The 27,050-nt window shown below is 40.3% G+C and overlaps 2 protein-coding genes across 20 annotated transcripts in view; one reads left to right on the top strand and one right to left on the bottom strand.

Annotated features, from left to right (window-relative positions):
• Positions 1 to 215: 215 nt before the first annotated feature.
• Positions 216 to 25,342, bottom strand: LOC117159528 (GTPase-activating Rap/Ran-GAP domain-like protein 3). 15 transcript variants are annotated; one of them, XM_076621066.1, is made up of 19 exons: positions 15,331 to 16,412; positions 15,049 to 15,218; positions 13,161 to 13,640; positions 11,954 to 12,020; positions 11,563 to 11,646; positions 10,846 to 10,927; positions 10,402 to 10,520; positions 9,528 to 9,592; positions 9,369 to 9,435; positions 9,085 to 9,187; positions 8,686 to 8,784; positions 8,388 to 8,600; positions 7,496 to 7,767; positions 6,437 to 6,722; positions 5,652 to 6,094; positions 4,068 to 4,404; positions 3,534 to 3,710; positions 3,186 to 3,455; positions 216 to 2,839 (listed from the first exon to the last, which is right to left on the bottom strand). In XM_076621066.1, the coding sequence occupies exons 3-19, from the start codon at positions 13,493 to 13,495 to the stop codon at positions 2,592 to 2,594; spliced, it is 3,267 nt and encodes a 1,088-aa protein (XP_076477181.1). In that variant the 5' UTR covers positions 13,496 to 13,640; positions 15,049 to 15,218; positions 15,331 to 16,412; the 3' UTR covers positions 216 to 2,591. The 15 variants fall into 15 exon arrangements, with proteins under 15 accessions (XP_076477181.1, XP_076477177.1, XP_076477179.1 ...); XM_076621062.1 differs by having other exon boundaries at positions 13,161 to 13,870; XM_076621064.1 differs by having other exon boundaries at positions 14,887 to 15,218.
• Positions 12,889 to 27,050, top strand: part of LOC143303080 (uncharacterized) — a 45,483-nt gene continuing 31,321 nt past the window's right edge. Inside the window, exons 1-7 of one of the 5 annotated variants that reach the window (XM_076621080.1) lie at positions 12,889 to 13,214; positions 18,070 to 18,154; positions 18,732 to 18,873; positions 19,177 to 19,293; positions 20,413 to 20,806; positions 20,879 to 20,946; positions 21,311 to 21,409. In XM_076621080.1, the coding sequence (XP_076477195.1) occupies positions 20,762 to 20,806; positions 20,879 to 20,946; positions 21,311 to 21,407 (210 nt within the window). In that variant the 5' untranslated portion in view covers positions 12,889 to 13,214; positions 18,070 to 18,154; positions 18,732 to 18,873; positions 19,177 to 19,293; positions 20,413 to 20,761 and the 3' untranslated portion in view covers positions 21,408 to 21,409. Of the gene's footprint in view, positions 13,215 to 17,872; positions 17,965 to 18,069; positions 18,155 to 18,348; positions 18,874 to 19,176; positions 19,294 to 20,412; positions 20,807 to 20,878; positions 20,947 to 21,310; positions 21,410 to 27,050 lie in introns of those variants that run through there. The other 4 variants (XM_076621081.1, XR_013059089.1, XR_013059088.1 and 1 more) reach the window with 4 other exon arrangements.

Genomic DNA, 27,050 nt, shown 5'->3' on the forward strand with positions numbered 1-27,050 from the left:
CATTTTTAATATCGTATAAATAAATAAACATAGCGTAGGCTGAACCAGATAAATATGCAGTCGGCAATACGGTTTGCAATAATAATAATTCGACGAGTCCATCTTCGATTCGACAGTCGGTCGACTGTACGACAAATATACATACACCGTCCGAATGAAAAATTACTTAGAGAAGAAAAGTTGTTCGATCGGATCGCATAATTAGCAAATTCCTGTTTAAATATGAACGTTTAATAGGTTATCATCTTCCTTTTATTTGCGGTAAATACATACATATAGAAATCGCTAGGCGATTTAACGGCGTACATTTTCTTTAATTATCCTTTTACGTATTAACCGTGGCTCCTATCGTACCTGTTGTAATTATCGGCAGAGGTAATTCGTCACGACAACCATCGAACGAGACCATCGACGTATAAGTTATCTACGAATTGCGTAAAAGTAATCGTAAAACTTGGTACAACTCGCGCGTAGACCTTGGAAAACCTTTGAAAGCGACGAGAATCCTTTGCTCTTTATCGTTCGTTCGCTCGAGTTGATAAGTCGGTAAAATAATTCTCGTAAAGCGGCTAAATTAGATCGCGTATATCATTTTGATTTTTCCAGTTCTCCGTAAAGAGTTCAGCTTTTAAATAACCCTTGATCGAAATTTAAAGCCGAGTAAATACGAACAAGACGAGAAAGGAATAAAAGTAACAGGTGGACTGCGGATATTTATGCAGACTCTTCGACTTTGTCGTTAAGATAACGCTTTAACGTTCTAACATTAACAGAATAATCAAACTTGTTGTATGTTACGAGATATAATACCCGTCAAAATACACTGTACGTACTATTTATCATATATACCGATTTACACGAGTCCTTTACACGTACTTTTTACGATCAGATCCAACTATACGTAAAATTTCGTATCATTCTCTTTTCAGTTTCTACTTTTATTTATTATTTATTATTTATTATTTATTCTTTATTATTTATTACCATCGTGCTAGTACTATCGGGGCATCTTTTTATCCGGTGCCTTGTCTCGTACTAAACATTCTTCTACCTATTATTATCATTGCTATTGTTATTGTTATTATTATTAGTATTATTATTATTATTATATAGGTATAGAGTGATTTTTCGTATTTGCGACAAGAACTTATCAAGATCAACGCTTCTTTCACGAGCAGCGAACGAAATCGCGTCGTAGACGTAATTTCGTAGAAACTGAAACAGCCGATAAGCTTTGTGCTTCTATAGTTTGACGAATAACGACAAATATAGCTATAGTCTGCGAAACTTGAAACGGGACACTCTGTGTAATTATTTCCTCGGATACTACGTCGTTAAAACAAATACGTTCGTATAGGTTTATTTAAAAAACATATTTTTTCGTTGTTTACGTTTATGATATAGAAACCAGTTTGTAGAGTAATTCCTATACTTACGTACGTTTCGTTCTCCGTACGTTGAATCGAATCGATGGACGCTTGTGTGTGCTTGTACGTATCTCGCGAAGCGTGAATTTTGTAGGAACGTGGCTAAATTACAACAAGCGTCGTATCGCTCTCTCCTTGATCGAAACAAGCTATCCGGCATTTTTTCATTTCTCAAGATACGTCGCAATCATATCGTATAGACTGTTTGGAAATTATACTGTATATACGTCTATAATTATAATATATACGACTAGATATTTTAGGCGAAACGAGGAAAAACAAAGATGGCACGTTATAACTTGCATTTACTTTTGGCATTTGTAATATTTCTGCCTGTCGCTCACTCCTACCCATGCTGCGTATCTCCGCGATTCTAAATCTCTCACAAATGCATAAATATCCGCCGTCCGATACTTTTCCAACTCTTTCTCTAACATTTTTCCAACGCGATAGAAACATAAATTTGATCTGGGTTCGATCAACGTTCGAATAAACGCTAACGCGGACAAAGTCAGATTCGCATAAAAATGGTAAAACTGTTAATTAAACGGTCTAATTGTAAAAGAAGAGAAAGAAACGGCGCGCGTACGTGTATTTTATCTCGATTGCTGTTTGCAACGGCAGTAAATTCTAGCTACAGATGAAACGCACCGAATCGTGCACGATCCGTCGTCGCTTTTACAATTGGATCGAGGCACGAACTTCAGGTGATCGCAGTTGCGATCTGTCGGAAGGAAGGTCGTTTATACGTTGTGCGCGAAGCTCGAGTTTAAAGGAAATTTTGTTTCACCCGTCGGCGCTCATGCACTCGCAACCAATCAACGACCATTATTACCAACGACGTTATTAATAAATAGCAGGCACGCTCGATCAACCATGTAACTTTTTGTACTAATAGAAATCACATTTTCGTATTTACGAAGACACGTGCTTTTCCTATCTTGCGTTTTACGCTTTATCGTAACTTAAACGTAAGTTACTAAACGCAGCAAGAACGTAAGACGTAGAGTATTGGAAAAACATCTATCGTTATACAGCTAAGAAACGATTAAGAAACGCGTTAAAAAGAAAATGGCGCATTTTTCATATCGGTTAGATATGGAAAAGGTTACGGGATTAACTTAATAAGGAGCGAGTGTCGCTAGCGATCGCTAGCGATCCAGCCTATTTTCTGAGTCGAGGCGGAAGCACGTTGGTCGGCGATGGCGTTGGACTGCTGCTACACGATCTGCTCAACGCTCTGTGAGGCTCAACGCTGAGGAAACTCTTGTCGCTGGTCGGCGGCGCCGAGATGATTTCTGGCTCGGCAGGGCTGGCACAGCGTCGTTGCGAGCACGTTGACAAGCTACTTCTCGATAACGTTTGCAACGGTATTTGGTAGATTCTTATCGGCTTCCAGTCGCCCTGACTGTCTATAGAAAGCAAAAGACAATTATTCTCGATTATATCGATTTCCTACTCGTATCAACCTTAGCTACTATACTATACTATAACGCCAGATATAGTACGTCATGGTTTTCTAGACTTTTCGATTTAGCAAGTTGTTGGCATTGCAATGGCACAGTGTTGGCGCGTAAACGTGTTTATCGCTGCAAGCGTATTTTATATATATATATATACCGTATACATATCGTTCTAAATAAATAAATAGATAAATAAATAAATAAATAAATAAAATAAATTATCCTATTAGGATAAATGTAGAATAAGTAGAATAAGTAGAAAATGACGATCGGTTTGGAGAAGACGAACACGTACTTTGCTGATTGGATCGAGACGTAGAAGATTGGGGGAAAGGAGGCGGACTGGAAACCGGTTCTTCCTTGTCCATGGGTTTCGAGTCCAGGCGAATTCTTTCGCATTTTCCAGGCAGAAATTCCGGAGCCGTTGTGGCGAAGAAGATGTCTTGCTTCGAAGTGATTAGATTCAGGTTTGGCATGGCGATCGTGTGCACCAAATTTCCATTGATTATCAATCGTATCTCCATGGTGTCGTTGGTAAAGGCGATCACGTAGGGAAAGGCACAGGCTGAAAGTTTGTATCGGGACACGAAGGATTATCGAAAAATAAAGAACGACGAAACGTAAAGATGCAAAGATACGTTACCTATTGCCGCAGGAACGGAATTCCAGTTGAAATCGAATTCCGTTGCTACGGTATTCTCTTCTAAGAGTTTTTGAAAGTGACACGTATCTGCGGTAAGAAAGGCAGGTAAGCGAGTATCGATCGACCACGTCGTTGTTGCATCGCTGCCACCAATTCTTCCTCCGTTTAACCATAATTCTACCGTTTATTATATTTATTAAATTCTTCGGTTTCCCATTTCGCTTCTTATTCGACTTTTAGCTAGATCGATATACGTAGGCACGACGTATCGTTGAAATCGAACGACGACCTTCTATCTTTAAATTTTGTCTACCTTTAAATTTACATTTTTCACCTTTATTCGGCTGTTTACAATTTTCAACTGTACTTTCGTATTACGTCGCTCTTTCGTCCAGTATACTACAGTAAGTACAACAGGCCAAAGAACCTTTACGTTTTTTACTTTACTTTACGACTTTGATACGTTCGATCGGTTTAGCGTATAGCGGTGCGTTTGCTCCAACCTCTATACTATATACATATATAAATACGTACTGTTGTAGCAGAGTAACAATTCGGGTTCTTCGTCTTCGCAGAGATCCAAAGCAGCCACCACGTGTGGTTTCGGTGTTCCCTCGATGTGAAGAATTCTCGTGCTTCCAGAAGCTGAGATCAATTCAAAATGATGTCGGACACCGCAGCAAAGCGTCCATTCGTTGTTCGAATCTGTATTTTCTACTATCGTTACCAACGTCGGAGATTCGCTGGCGTTCAACTCCTTCAAATGCAAAAATCCTTCCACGGTGTCTGTGTCCGTAGCGGAACACCATGCGGTCCACGCGGCGCTATGTTTCCATTGGAAAACTATCAAACGTCGGCCGACCGCTACGCACTAAATAAAATAAAAAACGATATCCGAATTACCAAGGTAATCTGAATTTCTCTATTATCGTCCTATATTTATTCCTATATTTCCTATATTTATAATTCCTATATTTATAATTTACTCGAACAAAACTACTACTAACAAAAATATACATAATTATCGTACGAGTAGTTCAAGTAATTATTAGACAAATGGAAGATTAGATAAATTTGCTTTTTACTCGGTCCGGTAGATTCTAGGGTCTCGATGCCATCGCCATTGATACATCGTACACACACCTATACTATACTATACTATGTTTAGCGACGCGATCCGAAAATCTTGGAATCCTGATACAATATATATATATATATATATATATCAGATAAATTGGCAGACGATTCGAATTCGATCCGAGTCTGGAATCTTTTAGTATTTTTACGACAATTCCGAGTCCGATGATACGCTGTTTCGACAAAAGCAATGGAAAACACTCGCCTACGAAACACATTTAAACTTTCGCGACTTACTACTCGCCATACGATCCAGATATTTTCAGCTTCGAATCGTGTTCCAAGCGATTTTCAAGCGTTTGCGATCCCAATACGCGTATTACGTTAAAAAACAAAGAAAAACTCATCTTTATACGAACAGCCAAAGCTTCGACAGCAAGATCGTAAATTATCGAGCTTTTAATCGATATATATCGGATATATTTATCGGATATAAATATACGCAGCAGTGTAGCGGATGTAGCTTCCATGTGCAAACAAAGCTTAAATAAGCAAAATTACATAAGAAGAATCGATTCCAAGTATAAGCGCTAATTCGAAAATAATTTCTTTAAATATTTCAGCAACGCGAAGCAACGATCGTTTTTCGCGTCTGTTTACACGTTACAAACACGATTGCTTTGCGTCAGCCGATCCACGCGAGTTACATCTGTACAGCGGTTTTTACTCGAGAAATTACGTAAATTGTCGACAACTCGAAAAATTAAGCCGCCACTGACCTTTCCTTGACAGCAACGTTTTTCGTCGTCTCGAGTCGATTGTCCAAATACAGTCTATTTTATAAACATACGCGCTACGTACTGCGTACGTTCGGTTAAAACGATAAATCGAAATAAGAGGAAAAATGTATATAAAAGTTGCTCGTACGAAACGATCAACTCTCTCCACTCGACAATTTCAATTCTTGGGAAAAATTTGAAAAGCCACTGTCGTCTATTCTTTTTCTCTCTCCTTTTTCCTTTTCTCTTGTTCGGTACATACCATGCGCAAATGAGAGCCACCAGGCATAGTAACGGTGTATAAATGGCAGCCCCGAGTTCTAGGTAGTCTTCTTTCCTTTATATGCGCTCGTCCTCTAACAGCCAAGGGACGAACACGAACACGAGTACGACGAATCAAGGGCTTAAATTTTGTAGTGGCTCGCGTGAAATTGTCGCAATCGTTTTCTTCGCTTTCGTCGCCGTCGTCGTCCGCATCGTCCTCGTCGCCATTGTCTTCGCACTCTTGATCGTCTTCACGATCGTTTGCAATTTCGGCAGACCTACTCGTCGTGCTATTCTCGAATTCTCTTAGACGAAAAACGTACACGTTGCTATCTTTGCCTTTATCACCGGCTCGAAACAACAATATTCCGTGTTGCTCGACCACGTCTAGCTGTTTAATTTGCACGGACTCGTCGAAGATCAGTCTGTGCGATAAACTGTCTGAAACAGAAAATGCATTGGAAGGTTCTTGCGTTTTGTAATTTCGTAGTTAGGAACAGAGAGAGAGAGAGAGAGAGAGAGCATCGGTTTTCTCTGTCCTCGACGAAGGAAAGCGTGCTCTCCTTTTATATATTTTATTATTTCATATATTTCATATTGTTATTTCATACACGCGTCATCTTCTTTCTTTCTTTCCTTTCTTCCTTTATGCTAACGAGGTTTTCGCTTAATAAATAAATCAATTTTCTGATAAATCAATTTCGTACAATTTGTAAGAGAAGACGTATTTTCGAAAATATTCCCTGTAATGGTAAAATAAGGCTTTGATAATGCTCGATTCACCTTCGATCAGAAAAGTTCCATTCTCGGTAGCCAAGATCAGCTTGTTATCCAGCCAAACGTCGCCGCATACGACTTCGTGCGGGAAATCCGGATAGATACACCTCGGCTCCCACGGTCTAGGCTTCAAAGGACCAGCAGTGGCCAAGGAAGTTGGCGCCAAACCTCTGACGATCGCTTCGAGTTTCAGGGCCTGTCCGACGCGCACCATCTCCACGGCACGGGTCTCCTCGCGACGTCGACCTGGAGCCTCCACGACATCCGACAATGCTCGTCGGTTTAACATACTCTGCGAAAATTTCATCGATTTTCCTTTCTACGGGGAGGGTGTGCCGCCAACAGCTAATACATACAGCTAGTACAGTTTTCGTTGCTCGCCAGGCGACGCGGGCGGTTCGGAAATTCGTGCAAAGGCGGAGAAAAGTGGCAATTTACCGTTTTCACGATCATTTTTAACGGCAACGCGCTATTAAAAGAGACGCTCGAAGCCAGAATTCACGTTGTATCATCTTTTACGTACTCGTTATCGTGCGATAGCTTTGGTCGAATAACGCCTATGTACAAGAAAACGCGTCGAAGCTTGTGTAAATATTGTATTTCGAGTAGTTTTATCCGCGTAGACGAACGAATTCGCGATAAATACTCCTGATAAATACTCGCGATTGCAATTACAAACAGCGTACTAATTAAAGGCAGCTTGACCGAATCTTTCAGCATTTTATCCAAAGTATTCTAGTATTTCTTACATGCCTTCTAATTCGGATTTCCCTAATTTGGCTTTCTAGCTACAAGTCGTCCGACGAATTTTCAACACGAAGAATATTATAGATGCGATAACGAACGAATCGAAACGCATTACTCGAACAAATAACAGCAAAACCGTGTTTTATTAATAACAACGAATAATACCGCAAGCACGTATAAATACAGAGATGTTCGATACTGGATAACAACGAGTACACAGGTGCCGATAATACTGTCGGAAGTAAGAGCAACTTTATCAAAGAAGGATCTAAAAGCGAGAGGAAATGCATATAAATATGATTGATCGATTAGACTTACGTTGCTCTTGCTCTCCTGCGAGTGTTCTTGATACATATCCCGAAGAAGAGCGTCCAGGGTCCTTTCCCTTTTTTGAGCGAACGTTGGCGTGTTGAACGTGGCTTTCTCGCCGTTTATTAACTTGACGAGAAGAAATTCTCGCAGGGTGTACGGGTCCTCGAACACAGGCGGGCATGGAAGGCTCGGGCCAAACAGAGGAACGTTTTCGTCGCAGTAAATGGCCACGCGCCATCCTTTGCCGTTTTCTTCGGCCGATACCACGGCAAACACGTCTGTATTTGTAAATGTATCGCGTGAACGTCGAATTAACGATCTTGTTTATCCTTAGGAAAATATACAAGAAGATGGTGAAAGAAGACGTTGGAAGAAAGAATTTTCTCCGCAAAAGTGGCGTGTATTTGCGAGAATGGGCCGACACATTTTTCGCAAAGGTGCGAACTCGTCGACCAGCAGCTGCAAATTTGCGCCGCGCATCGCCCGTTGTAGCAGAACCGACAAACAGGTCTGCGGCTTTGCAGCCGGCCGGTCGGTGGGTCAGGTTATTTACGGTAAAAATGGTATCGTCTACGGTATATCGTTAGGTAACCGTCGTTATATTACGGGATTCTTAGGAGCTGCGACCAGGCATTAGCTCGTCAAAATGACAATTACGTCGACTAACGTCTCCCTCGATCTCGAAACCAATCGTTTCGCTCTCGTTCGAAACATTTCTCCACGCGATTCGGTTATATCGCGGCTTCCGAAAAGATCGCAGCTCTTGCCTACACGGATAGACGTATTTATATTTTTATCTTACTTTCTTCTTTCCTCTTTATCTTACCGATCGATTAAAATTGATATTAGAAACTCAGCCTAGATCGAAAAAATGTAGATAAATGGCGTATCGACTTACGGGTAAATTGACTTTTGATGCAGTTTGGGTTGAAAGTGTCTATGGCGTTCGAGTCATCCGTGTAAATGATGTTAACGATATCGTTACCGATGTGTCGCTTTCTCTCCAATTGTTGCGGGTTGTCCTTCGAATAGGGAAGCATCGTACTCACATGGTACATCACTTCGTGTCCCGCGTACACCGTATAATAACTCTCGTTGCCAGTCATGTCGCCTGCAAACGTACCTTACCGTCGACCATATTTTCAAACCATAGCTACCACCTACTAACTACATAGAAACGGAAATAAGAACGGTACCTTTTACGTCTAAACCACCTCGATACTTGTCCCAATTCTTCAGTTCTATCCTCTCGCCCACAATTTCCAGGAACTTGTCAAAATCTGTACTACCCTTCTCTGTAAACCGAGCGAACAGATCGAACAAATCGTATTTTTCTAAAACTTGAAACTCGCTATGAAACGGATACAAGGCGGTGAAAAGTTGCTCGCGTAACAGTGCTATAGACTCGCGAGAAGCTACTTTTTCGTACGACGGTTAAAATGCTTGAAACGATCGAAACGGTTAAAACGGTCGTAATAGGTGGAACGTACGCTTTAAGCGAAAGCGACCGCCGTTCTTCCGCATAGTCGTCCAAGTTTCAAGGGTCGGTCGATTCGTCTTGGTTAAATTTCAATCGAAACTTTTCATTCGCTTACCGTTGGATAGCATTTCGTCGTCGGTCGTTTGCCCTTTCTTCGCGTATATCACGCCAAACTTGAAGTTGACGGAACCCTCTTGCTCTTCCAGCAACAGCAGATCCTGCGATGCAAAAATTTCCAAAAGTTCAACTCCACCGTCTTCTTCTTACGATTTCCTACAGTTTCTCGCAATTTCGTACGGTTTCTGCCGTTTTCCCACACACACACACACACACACACTTGTAGAAATAAAGACGGAAAAGCTGTTTCTTATTAAGTTAATCGCAGGATTGGCCACTTACCTTTTGAATTTCGGGGGAAAAAACCTCGCGCGGAGCCTTATCGAGTTTCTCAAGACCAAAGAAATTGCTGAAATTTGACCAATTAGTTACTTCAACTTGACTTAATTTTAATTTAACCGAAGAAAATTAGCAATGAACGAGCAGTAAGCAAGTCCGTACCTCAAGATCTGCCTGATCGTCATCGTTTTGTTCGCAGAGTATGGCAGCGATATCTTCTGTGCGCCCTAAATTCGTTACTCTTTCATTCATCGATCGCTGTAAACTTTTTTTTTGCCTCGCCTTTCTCTTACATAGTGTCTTTTAATACGTAATAACATCCGAAGAAAAAGTGTGGCTATAAAAAGTCACAGTATCGACACTGTTTAGTAATAACACGGTTCGTTCTACCGTTCACCTACTAATCAATCGATTCTCGAGAGATTCGCAAGAACGTTCGATTCTCTAGCATTTAGCGGTAGACTTTCGTGCGTTTCGTTCTATGAATATGAAACGCGGAGAACGCGATAAGTAGATAACGGTATCCTTCGTTGCGAGATAAGGCTATGTGCCGATACTTCTTCTATATATAACTATACATGGGTATAGCGTGCAAGTGCGTTGGCATTTTTCACGTAGAAATCTGCTTTTGGAAATTCATTCGTAGCAAGCGTACCGACGCCTAACTTTTTATCGCTTTCGATTTCTGTCCAAGATAATTTCACAACGGGATCGTGAATTTATTCCGCGATTCGTTCGTTACTCGTCCATCGAATGATGTTTAAAACGACGAAACGCGATCAGCTGTACGCGAAACCCGGTACACGAAAAACATATCGTTCGTCAAAGTACGATGTTGGAAACGGTCAGCTCCGCGGTAAATTTAGTCTTTCTTATTTTCTATAATTTACTTTTATCGTCTTATCGCCGATATTTACGTTTACGTTTTATTTCTTCATTCGTTTCGATCAAATCATCGTTCATTTCGAATAGAAAAGTATCTGACAAGTTGCAGTAGTTGTCGTAGAGGTACGTAGAGGTAGAGGCGGATACTCACAGTTTTTCTCCATAAAATAACTCTGTAATGCGGCACGCTTTGATCGCTGACTTCGCTCGTCACCACCGATAGAAACAAGGGATTCCTTTCTTGGTCCGCGGCAACGTAATTTTGATGCACTGTAAACCAATTTTTCATCGAGTGACAAATATTTTCGTGTAATAAGTAAGTAATATATACGTGTAAGTAAGTAAGTAAGTAAGTAAGTAAGTAAAGTAAGAAATTATACGGATAACGAATTTTTTACGATAATAAACGTAAAAGACTGTCGGACGAGAACGGATCGAGCTAAATCCAAAATAAAAGAATAGGATATTGCTTGAAAAACGCTTGAATAGGATATTGTTCATCCGTCGTTCCTCTTATCCTGTACATGTATATCGAATATACGTACACTGATACTCTAAAAGACTCGTATAACATAACAGCATGTTCTTTACTCACGTTTTCCGAGAAAGTATTTGAAGTACCAGCGCGTTTGGTACTCTGGATTTTCCAATATCGGCGTACTCGGTGATCCGAACATCTGCACACGTGCAAAATCAGTTTCGCCACGGACGTAATCAAATTTTCTGTTAAACGAGGGGAAAGAAGCGGCGCAAGTGGAAAGCGGAAAGCAGGAATATCGCGTGTTTCATGCCTAATTTCTACCTTACTAATTAATTATCTAACTGTACAGAATTACATCGCATTACATCGAACGAATTACGATCGCTAATAAACAAGTGCCTTTTACAAACCATTTACATAGTCAGTTACAGCGACGAATACCTTTGTCGCGCATCGTCCACGAATAATCAAAGTAAACGCATTCCAGCATCGTTTTATCGAATTATCTGCGAAACCGGTACTCCCACCGATCTTATCTCAATTCGTTAACGATAACTTATATATGGTTCGTTGAAAAGCACCACGACCATCAGTCGTCCATGGTACGCGGATGGATGGTACTCGCTTCTCGATAAAAAATGAAAATTAAACAATATCCGGTTTCTGGATATTTACGAGTTTGCTCGTTCTTCCGAATATTTCCAACGCGTTAACGAGTATTTTGTACGTCGTTGAAACTAACATGCCGCCGTAACAAAGAAGAAGGAATTTTATCAAGTTGAGAGAACCAGTTAAAAAGCAAACGGATTCGTATAATTACTGATCTCTTACTTCTTCTTTCTCGCCCGGCGAATCACCGTTTTCCACTCGAAATCTTCTTCCATTGTCGGACCCGTCTTGCTCCATTTGTGGCAGCTGAAACGCACCATATCGAGAGACTAAGGTTAGCGAGACCGTGCGAATCTCCTCCGACGACACACGGAAAAAGGAAAAGGAGACGAGAAACAGATAGACCGTCCCCTTTCTCGACGCTATCGTTGCGCGCGCCTTTCTTCCTTTCGGAACGCGTGCACGAAAAACTATTTTAAAAATAGTCTCGCGTACCATGTCTCGCGTATTACGCGTCATTGCCAAATTTTCTCGGCGCGCACATCTATATCAAGTCGATTTTCAATCGCCCACTCTCCATACAAATGACCACCGCGCTGCTTTCCAAACTCACCATTTCCACGCTGCCGTAATATCGCCTGGAGAGGACACCCCGCCTCGAAATGGCATCCGTGCTGCATCTGAAAATATCATACGCGTTTAAAGTTGTAGGCGGCCACGACGAAACGAAGAAACGGTCGCGGTCTCTTTTGCCCAGCTTCCTGCCCGTGTTTATTGCTTCTTTCCCAGCGAAAAATCTGGGTTAACGAGGCCCCTAAGAAACGAACCACACGTTTCCCGATGAAATTCTTTCTTTACGGCAGACACTCGGTCGCAATTATTTTTCACCCGAGTTATCCAAATAATTCTGCTGTACGATTTGCCGGTGCTCGTTAAAACTTTCCACGATATCCGAACCATCGAATAATAGTTTCTCTAATAGTGTCGTTTCTCTTGTTTCTAGTCGAATTCAGAGTGGCGAGTGAATCTCCATAGCAAGGTTCATCGATTACCAAAGCGTATAACCGCGATCGGTTGGCGATCGTCGAACCAGTAGCAAACTACAACCAGCCCCTAAACACTGCTCTATCCAATACATCCGTCCGACTTTGTCGCGTTTACGCGTCGATACGATCGTCGTTGACGCGTATCTCTAAAGGAACAAACGATTAAAAATATGGAAACAGGTAACTCGGAGAAATTATTAGGTACGAAAAGGTAAGGAAAATTCAAAGGATAAACTATAGTATCCGGAGTGGACAATTTTTCAGCCTTTTGCCGTTTGTCCTCGTATCTTCTCGCGGGTATTTTACGAGTTTTAGACCTAAACTCTGTGTACGATCTTAGCCATAGCGTACGATATGGTATATATATACCTCTATTCTAGCAATGACCTTCGACACAGCGCGAATTACGTTCGTACTCGTATAGCGATACGAGCGATACGCGTCGCCGTCTCATTCGATGCAATAGCGATGCGTAGAATCGCAAGCGATGATAAACGGTTAGCAGAGCAGCGAAGGAAGTTTCCAACGAGAATTTATCCGCAACGAGATTTTCGCCTCGCGTTTTTCCGCTTTCGAATGCGTGTTTTCATGCGTGTTTTCATCGAACCGGTTACTTCGAACGCTTCGTAGCGACAAACCCAATATATCGAATATATAAAATAGCGCGCGTTACTATACGACACGCGTTATAACTGCTATATCGTATCGCAAACTCGCATATCGCTCAGCCGTTTTCCGACACAACGATAATAGACCATGTTTAAAGAAACGTACGCATGATGGCTGGATCGTCGGTGAAGATGCGCGCAACGAGCAGCAGACGACAAGGTAGGCACGCAAACCGATCTCGACCTGTTCCTCTGGATCGTCCGAGAAGCAGGCAACGTCTCTTCGTCGCTGTCGCTTTCCGTCACCGAATTCCCATTTCCAGCGCAACTCTCCCTTCCCCCTTTGCTTCGCTTGCTCGAGAAATTCTTCTTCTCTATGCCGACGGTCGTCGACGAGGTCGAGCTCACCGACAACGAGACTGCCGACACGTTCGTCGACGAGCCGCTCGTCAACGAGACTCCTCGCAAACGAGACACCAGCTTTATGTCCAAGCACAACATCTTTCCACTCTCTCTTCTCTTTCCTCTTTAATTTCCCCCTTTAAATAGTTTTCCCGCCATCTTTACCGATGCACAGTTTCCGTTTCCGTTTCCACGATCTCGTAATTGCTCGAAACAGCACCTTTCTTCTACTCGAAATGTTCACCTTTAATCCGATCCGGTAAAAAACGTCCGTCTTATTATACGCGAGATATTAACGTGTACAGCGTCATTTTCCTACCAAAGCCACAGCAACGACAGAAAATCGTAGAAAGCACGTCGTACACTTTCGTCGTGTGCGAAAACTTTGCACACTGCAACCTTCCGATAATACGTCGATACCGTAGCTTCCCCCGTAGCTCTGTTACGTTCTTTGCCTCTTTCAAATCGATCGCTCTATTAGATACGTTACAAACGATTACTATGTTCAACGACGAACAATACCAACTTAACCACCGATTTACGCTAAGAAGATCGTAGATTTACCATTTGCAAAGGAAAAAGAACGTTTGTTAATTTCTGAATTCTAGTTTCTTCTTTGCTTCGTCTCGTTTACTAAAATCAGCCAGTCAAGATATTATCTTCGTATCGATGTCGTAGAATGTAAATACTTTTTGTAAGAGCGTACAAAATATCGAGCAGAGGGCAAACGGATAAACGAATACATTGTTCAGAGATGTCGAATCGATCCGATTCGAGGATCGTTTCCGAAATTTCATTATTTAATTAGAAAGAAAGAGAAGGTCGACCGATAACCAGATTCGAATTCCCGCGCCTCGAATCCGTATTTCCAGAAACAGAGTCGGAATTACTCTGTCAACACCTTACCACGGCCAGTATTCCGTTCGCATAATTATAATAATTTCTCGGTTCATCCTCATTAAGAGCTACAACGAATTCCAATACTTGGCCAGCGTAACTGTATCCACCAACTGTTGCAACGGCTACGAAAAGTATTTGTACGCCCTTCTAAGTATTACAGCATTTACTATTTTATTACTATTTAATTGCGTTCGAATATACAAAGTTTCGTATCTTTACTCGTTTAGTCGTATGTATTTTCATACGACAGCGAGAAATTTATTTTCCAAAAACGAATTCGAACGCTACAAAGCGAGCGTTAGCGAGTTTTACATTTCATTCCGATTTATACGTAGATGCTGAATTTTGTATATACGTAGCTGGAAAATCGCTCGAGGGCGAAAGATGCGACAATTCCGAACAAAAGTAGCAAAGTAGTAGCAAAAGTAGCAAATGTAACAAGAAATCTGGATAACAGTCTAAACTACAGCCTTAAACAGAGATCTCCGAGTATATAACGAACTTGATACCATCGCTAGTTATCCGTTGAAAGCTTCCAGGTTTGTAGCATTGGTGCCAAGTTGCGTGATTTATTACCATCGATAAACCACCTTTTTTAAACATGCTGGCTGTCGGACGCGCGCGGACATCGATATCATTGACCGAGTTTCCCTGTTCCGCAGGTCTCTAACCCTTTTGAAGATCGTGGCTACATAATGGAAAAGAGTACCGACGACACTGACCGAGTCCCTTTGCCTTTGCTTTCCTCTCACTTTTTGCTTAACCAGATCTTTCACGTTGAACGAAGCGGCAGTCGATAGGTTGATTTTAATAATCAGACTTCTCTTCCTCTCTCTCTCTCTCTCTCTCCCTTTCACTCAGCTTTGGCACGTTGAAGCTCGGTTATCGCGCCTGGATTGTAAGCGCCCTCCTCCTCCTCCTCCTCCACAAAAAAAAAAAAAAAATGCGTCCGATTATTCGATGTAGGAAAGTAAGAGAGATAAAAAAAATGTACTTCTATTATCGATAATTGACAAGAGAGATCTTTTTCTCACAGTCTAAAAGATATTCGATGCTGAATCGGTTAATATAATTTCTGCCTTTCCACTTCCTCAACCCTACGATTTTTCTCAACGCGGGATCGAGCGTTCGCTTGACTGTAAAAAATTTCATTTTCAATTCGATTAATTTTATTTATCGATCGTTATCGACGATAGAGACGTACGCGTGTTTTAAGAACGAACGAAGAAAGAACGTTTTAAGGAACGATATTACTTCGATATTCACGATATCGATATCAATAATTTTCACTTTTCGTTATTAATTTCCTAACTATTTCAAATGACACCGTATAATTCGCAAAAATATCGATCGTCTTGCAACAACAAAGCGTCGATCCCTTCGTTTTTTCTCCCCTTTCTCTTAAAAAAAAATCTTCAAAGTATCAAACGGGCATATACTCGTTGGTTAAATACACAAAAATTCAAATCTTTCGTTTACGAATTTCGTAACGTTCTATGCAGTTTCGTTCACACTGCGAAAAGTGCCAAGATCTTCGGGCAATCGTTTTCATTACCTATTTTACGATGCCCTTTTCGTCCCATTGCGACCACCGTCACCATTATTTGATCGTCGAACGACTCTAAAACGAATCGATCTCACATTATCTTCCAATGGAAAGGCTTTCTTACAGCCTCATACCCGTCACATAGCCACCAAACAGTTTCATTATCGATGATTCTCACGGTCGATCATCGACGATCAACGGTTCGTTCGAACGTAATAGCTGCACATAGCCACTGTCGTCGAGTTCGTGTCCGGACGACCTGGATCTCGGCCGTCGTCGATTCAGCCTACGTATCGTATCGATGGGAAAAAGAAAAACGAAAAGGCGTGGATAGAAAACGCGAGTGAAACGATAACACACGGTAGCAGTGACGTTACCGCGTCGGTAAGCACGAAATCGATAAATTGTGACGAATCGATCGAGTATCGGATGGATGAAAAATCGAAGAATTTGCCACGGGTCTCCAACCCCTACTGACAGAGTCAGGACACGACCCTTTCCGAACGAGGATGCAGCGAGTCACGATCACAGAGCAAGTACTCTTACTAACACGGCGACTCGACGACTGGCGCCGCGTCGTCGAGCTCATTGGCTCTCTTTCGCGACCCTCCTCTGACGCCCTCCGCCCCTCTCTACCGAGATCTATCTCGTACGCTTTCTGTCTTACCGCGGTGGCTTCGTTCCTTTCCTGTTCGCGACCTGTACGTGCGTGCTCTCTCTGTGCATACGCCTGTCTCCTTCTACCCTACCAACCGACCTACGTGACGGCGCGGCGACGCGGCGACGCCGCACCGCAACGCGCTCTCTCCCTCGCGTTTTATATCGGCCAAACTTTTTATCCTCCTCGAATTCTGCGCTTTGCACATTTCTCCAGCATTACATATAGATTGAATAAAAAAAGTTGCTTAAAAATTATACCGCTACTACTATGCTATACTATACTATACTATACTATTATACTACTATACTACTACTATACTATAACAAGAATATTCTATATATCTGTAATATTGTGTTATATTATTAAGTTATATTATTAAACTGTATTATATAGCAATATTGTATTATTAGTTATATATAAATACTGCAGTATTTCGCGATTACCGTGGAAATAACATTTTTAAAAACATCTATTTACTTTGTCAATAATATAATTCGCATAGTATAATTCTTAAGACATTGTAGCGCGAGATTCTTCTGCACTTACGACAGATCTAAAAGCGAAGCGATGCATAGAACGTATATAATATGCAAAAATATCGAAATTATCCAAAGTATACAAATTATTAGATGAAATAATTTTCTATCTAGATTACATCTTTTTAATTATATTCGGCAAAATATACAATGTTATAAATATTCGATATTGCTTATTTTATTATTAATAAGCCCAATAAGCCGAACGAGCTTAAAACCAACATTTTAACTGTTTTATTATGTTTATTTTTAAAATAACATAGAAACAAACTAACTTTAAGTTATAAGATCAAATAAATTATTTTCGAACAATTTTCCACTTTAGTCGACTGCTTCAAACGAATTATGAAAACGAATAATACGGATATTTTCTTCTGCCTATTTCTTTCATTTTTTCCCTTACTCTAGTTAATTGGTACTGTACTTGTTACTGCAATAGCAGGTATTATGGTGTTGTTTTTACGAATATAGTTCTATGTATTAATTAGCCAATTAATATCGGAGAATAATTGGAGATACGATCGAAATAAGATTGCGCTTCAGGGTATAATTTGTTTAATCTGGAATATAAAAATGTTAGATATATGTATGCATACTTGATTTGCAAGTTGCTATTTTGTTAAACATTTTCGTTGCCAATAACAATACGTATATATTAATAATCAGATACTATGTATATTATTATTACCTACTACTTTAGATGAATGATGAACGATAGTTTGGTTTATTCATTGAGTAAGCTCGGTGGTTTAGTTCATATTCTTTACCTTCGGCGTACGCAGTTATTGTTTGCACCGAAGGGTGGCGTTAAATACTCCGTCCTAATCAATCGATCCAAGCGTTCAATGACGGCCATTTGGTAAAACAATTCTCTCTGCGGTTAAGATATTTTTGCAAAAGCATTCTAGTTTCTTTTATACCAATCGTAAGATATCGAAAATCATTTATCTCTCCTAATTAATTCCCTACCTACAGTTAAACTAATAATTTATGATAATTACTCTATTCATTTATATCAATTTATTCATAGAATGTATTCATGGAATCAAGGGAGCAAGTGCAATTTAGATCAAAGGCAACCAGTTTTCATCATCCATTGATGCGTGCTACCATTGGTAAGTCGCATGGTTTCGTTTCTTCGACGATAAGTTCAATGTTCATGTATAATTATTTGGAACCACATGCTGTACCTATTCTAATTGATAAATTTCAATACATACGCCGTGAGACACCGTGGAATGCGTGCGTTTTAGCCTTAATTATTCGTAAGATAGATTAGTCTATGTTAAGAGCATTGCGAGCTCATCGTGTACAATGATACTTATCCATCTTGCAAGGAAAATTAAAATTCTATTCTCTTTTTCTGCCGAAACACGCGTCCATTGATTCTTCCGAAAGATCGCAAACTCGTTCGTTCGTGCCGTGATTTTTATTTGATTTTCCGATTGATTGCAGTTTCTCTTTGGCTTCTGCCTACTTTTAGGGGCACATACAGCGTCAGTAGCTTCATTTTCTTTCTCTCGTCCCAGATTAGACAAATGTGTCTTTGATGCCGAATGCAAACCAGTGGGGCTACGAATTATCGTACGATGTTTATAAAGATCGATGTAATCATTGTGTGAGATATAGATATTGCGCGATGTATCCTTTGTTTGAAATTTGGAAAGATTCGTGTAAGATCGTTTTGTGTAGATCGTTTGACTTTCCGTATCTGCTTGTATCACCGTCATCCCTCCCACCACGCCACTTTGGAAGCTGCTCAGCGAAACTAAGGTGCGACGAGTCCATTCAGTCGTCTTCTTTTCTATCGATAACATGGATCACGTTGCGTCAGGTTTGTAACCTATTCTAACCTATTAGCGGCGTCACTTCTTCATTACTGTCATTACTATATTTTTTACTATCGTTTATGTCTCGTTATTAATATCGTTTAATCAATCCACGTTTATTTAACGATTTGTCGAACATTCAGATAATGAAATTAGGTGGTTTTCTGAAATTTTTTGTTTGTATCTCTCTTTAATCGTCTATTTACAAAATGATACTGTTACCGATAGCTTGTATCGTAAGCTTTCGTAATAAAATCGTTATTGATCGTTTGATCGTATTTTCATGTAATTATTTTATACATTTCTAGTTTGTTTTTGTGCAAGTTATCGATCGATGGCAGGGATAATATAGAAGTAACAGGAATATTAATATATGGACGCAACGACGATCAACGATCAGTCTGATGAATTTTCATGGAAATCTGGTAACGTTTAATTTATTTTAACTAAGACAGCTGTGTATGAACGGTTCTATTGCCTTTTTATTCGAGCATGGGTAACATTTGATATACAATTTATGTCTACTTTAAAATATACTTGATACATATTTCATAATAGATCGTTTCGTAATTATTTGGAATATTAAAATGAAAGTAAAGAAACATAGAAATCTTAACAATAATAGCTTTAACTATTTCGATAGGTATTGTAACACACTAGGTATTGGTATATCGAATTCAAATTATTTTTCTATATTACGTGAATTTGCTATAGTTTCCGTCATATATTGCAACTTTGTAACTTGTGTCTTTTTCATAGAGGTGGCGCGCAAATAGACTGAAATACTTCAAAGCAAGGCTTCGCGCGCGTTTCTCTAGCATTCTTTAAGCATTCTTTTAGTTGTGAACTTTTGAATTCTTGGAAATATTTTCGGATATTTATAACACGCGACCGTTGTGTGTTAACTATGTTTCGTGTTCTAATAACGAACATTCGTGGTATGATTCTCGCAAATGAAATGATCGATTCCCTATTTCGGTTAGGACAATAGAGGTGGTTATATGAAGTATTACACTGAGATAACGGTTTACAATTCGCACTTTATTCCAACAATTTTGTAGAGAAGATAGTTGAGCTGGTGCGTATAGATAAGTGAAGTAGGTGACTGATCTAAGGGTGGAAACCCGGTCAAGAGATGTCGACTGTTCTAAAGATGGAAAATCAGTAAAGTTCAGTGACGATGCTATTGTCACGTAAAATAACAAAATAAAAAAGGAATTTGAGGTAAAAAATAAAAAAAAGAAAACTTTATTTTTTTTCTAACATCAATACACTTTACAATCTACTTCCGAACTCTAGGCGTGACTTTCTAAGACTGACTCTTACGATTTTACTTTCAATCGGATTCGATTACTTTCTTTTGTCATCCCTCAACATCCCTACCGTCCATGCATTTGCTAGGCGTCCGCGATCGTTGCCACGTGCTCTTTCTTCTAGAACCTTCGGTGGAAGGACCGTTGGGATGTTGATGGTTCATTAGGCACTTCAGCGATATACATTGTTGCCGAGTGCCGCCACATCTTTATCTCTATCTCTATCGTCAGTCCGTCGGATTTGAAGTATGCCGGTCGTGACACTATGGCGGAGGAAGGCTAGCGATGGGTGTGTCTAGCGCACGGGACCATCGGATTTGTAGATGACAGTTTTGACTAGGAAAGTGAGGGCAATAGTCATTGCTTCTGATTGGATGAGAAAAAGGTTGGTGGGCAAGGAAATGTTCTAACCGCCCCGGAGAGAAAGTTGCTAGCCGGAGACACCGAACGTGAGAAAAACCAACTTTCCCGTATCATTCCGTAGTAGACAATAAATTTAAGGAACACTTGAAATAAAAGAACTATGAAAATGCCAAGATTTATGGTGGGTCCTGAAGACTATTGAGGGTACGCAGTAACGATGCGTAGACAACTGGCTGTCATGTTGCCCGCGGATTGGGGCCTGGTTTGTGTACAGAGTCACCGGACGTAACATTATGTATTAACGATATAAACGATATCTTATGTTTTGTTGTAGACATATCACAGCTTCAACTTTTCCGTCTTCTTTGGGAATGTTCTAACAGTGGCTCAGAAGCCAAGAACGTAAGTATCTTTACATATCGTACTTTAATTATGTCTATTCTGTATATTTTGTATATTTTGTATATTTTGTATACTTTGTATATTTTGCTTTGAACGCTATTAATTAAGGAATACAATTTGATTAAAAACTTGGAAGGTTAGGATCTTCTCGGGTTATTCTTTTATTAAAATAAAAAGAGTGTTAGTTAAAGTCTTAATATCGAAGTGTAAAACAAATAACTAACATATTTCAGAAATTATTCTAGATTTTAAACTTTCATATCAGAGTTTCAGTTTTTGTACTTATCGAAGTTTATTAGCATTTCAATCTTTATTATTAGCAAAGTTACAAATTCAATAAACTTGCATTTTTCATTATCTCCAGCTTTCCAAATAATCAGCAGTCATTCATCGTGTTTTGTTCTGCTGGGACAGCGCGGCAGTTCGATGGCGTAACGCTTCTGTTCCTCTGTTCCTCCTAACGGTGAGTCGCATGCATTTCTGTTCCTCCGGTCACTCAATCGTGTGATAGGATGGAAAGATGCGAATCGGCGTGGGGTTGTATTACGTAGAACTTTTTGCGAGCATAATGACCGCGGATATTTTTTAAACTCGTGAGTAGTAACATTTTTCTCAAATCTTTATTTATTAGTTCAGGATAGGTCTTCTCGCACATCGCGATTATAATAATTAGTTTTTTAATAGTTAGTTGAAACATGTACATTTGAGAATATACTCGTGGTACTTATAAATATGTATACTAATATTCGGTAGAAATAGGCAAATATCGACACGAATATACCCGTGTCACATAAATATATTTGATCTTAAGCGATGAATTTCAGTATAAATAGGACATATCGAAGCGATCTCGTTTGAGTATCTTGTAGTGAAGAAATCGGATACCCTGCGATTTCGTTGTTTCGAAAGATGCAATTGTAGCCGAATGACGTTGACGAGTATTTGGTAATAGATATATATATCTATCCATATCAGCCACGCGTACACGGTACAGGGTATAGTATAGAAACTAATAGAAGTAGAAAAATTAGTTGAAAGAAGAACTTGTTTTTCGAGGTCCTACTGTAATTTACTGTAATTTACTGTAATTTACTGGAATTTTTTAGGTGTTGCAAACACCAAATAAATATTTAAATTTCCAAATGCAAAGTTAATATAGAACGGTGCTGGAATTTTCTTGTGATAAGCTTCGTTTCTTTTCAACGGGGATGTACGTATCTTCGAGCTCGGGCTTTTCTCGATACACACAGGTATCTATCGATGCGCATTGTCGTTCTCTTCTTGTCGCCCTGTCTCTTTTAACAACCGCTTTAACAACTTTAATATCCCTCTTCTTCTTTCTCCCCCTCCTCACCCTCTCTCTCTCTCTCTCTCTCTCTCTCTCGCACGCGGTCGATGCGGTCGACTTCCACTTGGTCGAGCGTGATCGAAATTGATCTACGCGGTATAAAAGAGTACGGCCGTGCCGGTCGGGACACCTCGGTCGGCCCGATAGCAAAAGAGTTAATTATAAAGAGGCGAGCGACAAAATCCGATACGTCGTCATCGCGGTGGCTAACGGCGACGACCAACCAAGCCTTATTGTTAGTGCACGCTCGTTCGATCGCAAACTGAACGACACCCGGTTTATCGGACCACTAAGAGATCGATATACATATAGACGGCAGATAGGTCAGCAGAAACACTCGATTTCACGTTGAAATAAAAAAGCATAAAGCTAGCTTTTATTTGGGATTGGCGGTTTTAAGATTCGATTCGACCTACGAGTCGATATCGTGTACGCGGTAACGGCGAGAGCATGTTTTTCGATCGCATGTTTTCGATGATCGAGGGGACGTTGTATCGATGGAGAATTGCGATGACGTTACTCTGTTTTGCTGCACACAGAGATATGTATGTCAACGGTTGAAGAATATCGTAGCTGCGTCGTAATATCGTGCTGCGAAATATCGTCCATACGATACGAATAAGAATTAGCACTAGCGATACGAATAAGAAGAGTACGTTTTTTGAAAAGTTGATTGGAAAAGCCCGAGTGAGCGTAAGAGGGACGACGAGGAGGCTGTCACGTAAAATAACACGAGAGAACAACAACGACAAAAAATAGAAAAAAAGCTTTATTTTTTATTCGGCGGAAGGATCGTTGGCATATCGATGGCTCGTTAGGCACTTTGGCGATATACATTGTTTATACATGCCACATCTTTATCTCCGATTTTAAAGTGAGCCGGTCGTGACAGCGGCCTGGTCTCTGACGTGGATTGACGTTACAAGGGAAAAGGTTGGCTGGGAAGTGCAAAGGAGATGCCAGGCGAGGAAGGTTACGAAGAAAGTTGGAGAGTTCTCTGCCTAGAGAAAGAGAGAAAGAGGCAAGTCCTAGCGAGATAGCCCGTATGATATATTCGATCGATCGAATAATACGCTTGCAAAATTTTGTCGTATTTGGTTATATATTCTGTTTATATTGGTTCTGTATTTTCTCTTATTGCTCTTTACGAGCTTACATACGATACTTACATATACGTATATGCTGTTTGTACGATATAGATTATAACGCAAAGATAGAGCGCGATTCAATGTATAGTTGTCTCGTATGGATTGACTCGAAGACGCGGATTAGACGTAAAGAGGGAATTCTTCGAAATAAAATTCCTATTTTACAACGCGATACAAGCTTGTTCGTGAGATCGTCAACTTGCACGAAGAAACAAAGAAAAAATATAATATTTCCACTCACCGTGCAGTCCATGGTAAAACCTTGGTGCCCTCCAAACTGATGCTCCTCAATTCGTATTTGGATCTGTGTCGAAGCGGTGAACCAGGCGCGGCGGTGGTCGCGTGGAGAACGTTTCTTATACTCTTGGCGCTACTTCCGGTGAGCGCGTGTCTCCTGCCTGTTGCACCCTCCCTCGTCGATTGGTTTGTCGATCTCTTTAAAGAACTCATCGCTAATACGAAGATTTCCTTCTTAACCAGCAACTCTCTCGCATTCTTTCGAGTATTCAATCTCTCAACGACTTTTTCGTAAAAAGCATCGATCAAAGAAATTTCGATGTTCGTCTCTAACAAGGTACATACGTATCGGGAGAATATTGTTTCCAAGATAACGTCGCTTATCCGGCGACTATTATTATCCGGAGAGAAGTTTTTAGAGGAAATTACGTTTCAAAAAAATAACATGGACAACGTAATTGTTTTATACCGTTTCAGGATGGTCGCTCCTTCTTTCTTAAAGTATCGCAACTAATGTTTTCTCGTCCACTTTAAAATTATTTCACCGATCGATACGATCGAAATCTCATAGAAATCTTATAGAAATGTCCGTTTCTTTAAATTACGTTCAACTGGTCTATTCGAGAAAACAGATAGACATTTTTAAAACCATTTCACCAATTGTTCATCCATGTACTTTGATTTTCGGATAGACGGTTTCGAAGACGGGTTTACAGTGAATTTGAAATAATACAATTAATCGGGAACTTGAAAAGCAGCGCGTTTCGACACAGCGAAAAGTAGCTTCAAAGGTGTTCCTGGGAATTCTTTAACGGCCCATTCGCAAAGTATCGGCAAAAGAAGCTTCCATCGCTGGCTAACCGTCGAATTCCTCTTGAAATTTTACGTCCAATTGCCCGCCATTCAAAGACCATCTTTTAACGCGTCTTCCTACTTTCCAAAGATTCGCTTCCATCGGTCTTTTACTCGAACATACAACTTGCTTTAAGTACAGTTCCTTGCACTGCAATTTATAGACGATGGTGGAAATATCAGGTCAGTGGAACCGAAGAAGATTATCCCGTCCCATGTTATAAACTAATATTCTTCGGAACAGCGTGTATTCCGAGCATTTTGTAGGTCTCTTTTTGTCATTTATATAAGGTACCATTAAGAAACGAACGTTTCTTCTATATCGTTAATTTACTTTCCCACGAAATTTTACATCGAGATCGCTCTGCGTTCTCAAACGCGACTCAGATCGAACGTTTCTTCTTTCTTGAATTTTTTACAGAATAGAGCTACTTACTGATCGCTATCGCGTCTCCAGTGATTCACCGATCGTTCGTATTCCATTCACTTATTCGAGTGTAAATTTCTGTTCCCTTAGAAATCCGTCAAATCACTCTTCTACGTCTTGAGATTTCTTATTTCAAACGATCAATTATCAATTTTCTTGCCCGAATTCTTTGTAAAAGCGAATCTACGACCACGGAATATCTTTATCCTTCGTAGAAACATCATCGAATCTCGGATAATTTCATCCTCGATTTGGTACATTCGTACTTCCGAAGCGATTTTTCACAAACTAATATTAGTAATAATAATAATGTAATATCTTTGCGTATATTTTCTCTTTGCAGAAGCGAGAGTCGATCTTGATTGTAAGATAACTTTGCAATCTGTAATTCAATATCCCACTTTGATAAATATTATCAATATCGGTCTCTAATCGCCGAACCACTTTGCAACAGCACCAAGTCTCCGGTGATTCGTCAAAATCCTCGATTCAGTATCGAATCTCGTAAAATTTGTATTTTACGATTTACCATTTATTTCCGCCTTCAAGTCCAATATCTTGGAACAAATCCTCCCTTCTTGGAATATCTTTCTCGAGAAACAATCCTTCCCTTCATTGCAAAAGCGAGTCGCCGATTACAGACTAGCTTAAAAACACCACCGATCGAACAAACGAATCCTCGATCTTGCGAAATCTTGGATTCGATATCGAATTTTCTCTTCCTCTCTGTAAAATCGAACGTCGTCTACCAAATATTTTCCTCTTCGAGTTTCTTTACTCTTCAAAATCGCTTGTAGAATAATTCGGACCAACTATCGATCCTGCAACGATTAATCGCTGTTCCCCGAACGAAGAATTTCACGAACGTTCCATCGGCCCATCTCGCGGTGCACAGCGTGACAATGTCGAATCAAAGCCGACAGCAGCTCATCGTACGTTCGGTTCGCCCGAGGTTTCTGTCGTTGTTGGTCGGACGAGCAACTGATCCGTCGCGTCGGATGAACCGACCGTCATAAATGACCGCGCCACCTTTCAACCCCACTCTATGCAGCGTGGTTCGCCACTATAACACAGCCCCACTCTCGTTGCTTCTCTTGTACGATCATCCGATCATCCGATCATCCGATCGTCGCACGTTTTCCCCCGGCCGATACCCTCTTTTCAACTACTTACGCGCTTCACTGATTCGGGATCGATCCACCATCCGATCTCGACGCTTCCATGCTACGCTGTATTCCCGATAAACAGCCGTGTATCTATAGAAAATATCACAGAGTATTTCGTGTCGCGTATCATTGTTTCGCACGATTAAACGCGCTTGCCTGCATTCTTGCGTCGCTCGAATCGAAGAACTTGGAGAGCACTTGTTGCTACATTGACGCGTGTATGCTACTATATCGAGGAATGCATATCACTATGGCCATGTCTATGGCTATCACTACGACTATAGCTACGGCTGTGTCTATGGATATGGGAGATGGGGGATGGGGGATGGAGAAGATCGAATCTCAAGCCTGTACAAGTACAATTCTTTTCGATATATCGCGTTTCATTCGACTCAACATCTATATCGGGCAATATGTTCTGCAGTATCGTTTGTTTCTTCTTTGATTTTTCACAATTTTTAAATTCTCCTTCTCGTTAATCTAAAATCGGTTTAATCTATAACAGTTTACCGGTGCATTGGATCGTTGCTCTCTTCATAGTACGAATATTATATTGTTTGCGACGTTCTTAACATTTTTCTTCGTCGTCTTCTTTTCTTTCTCTCTGTAACATCTTCTCGCCATTATAGGACAAAAGTATAACTTCTTGATAGCGTTACTCGATAATTTGCATAAAAGATTCTGTCGCCGGATTCTTTTACCGGCTTCCAAACATAGGACATTAGTCGGCAAATTAATTAATTAGGAATACACGTATACACAGACTCTTGCAATTGTTTGACAATTTCGCGACGCACAGTTTCCCAGCCATAAGATACGCGCAATTTGCAACGGAGATACTCGGATAGTCGGATCTTTCAAATGATTTAGCGTAATATATCGTTCGCAACGATGCAATTTGAAAGAAGCAATTAATTAACAAAGAG

This window comes from Bombus vancouverensis, chromosome 8 (assembly GCF_051014615.1).
Source record: "Bombus vancouverensis nearcticus chromosome 8, iyBomVanc1_principal, whole genome shotgun sequence".
In the NCBI taxonomy this organism is placed as follows: domain Eukaryota; kingdom Metazoa; phylum Arthropoda; class Insecta; order Hymenoptera; family Apidae; genus Bombus; species Bombus vancouverensis.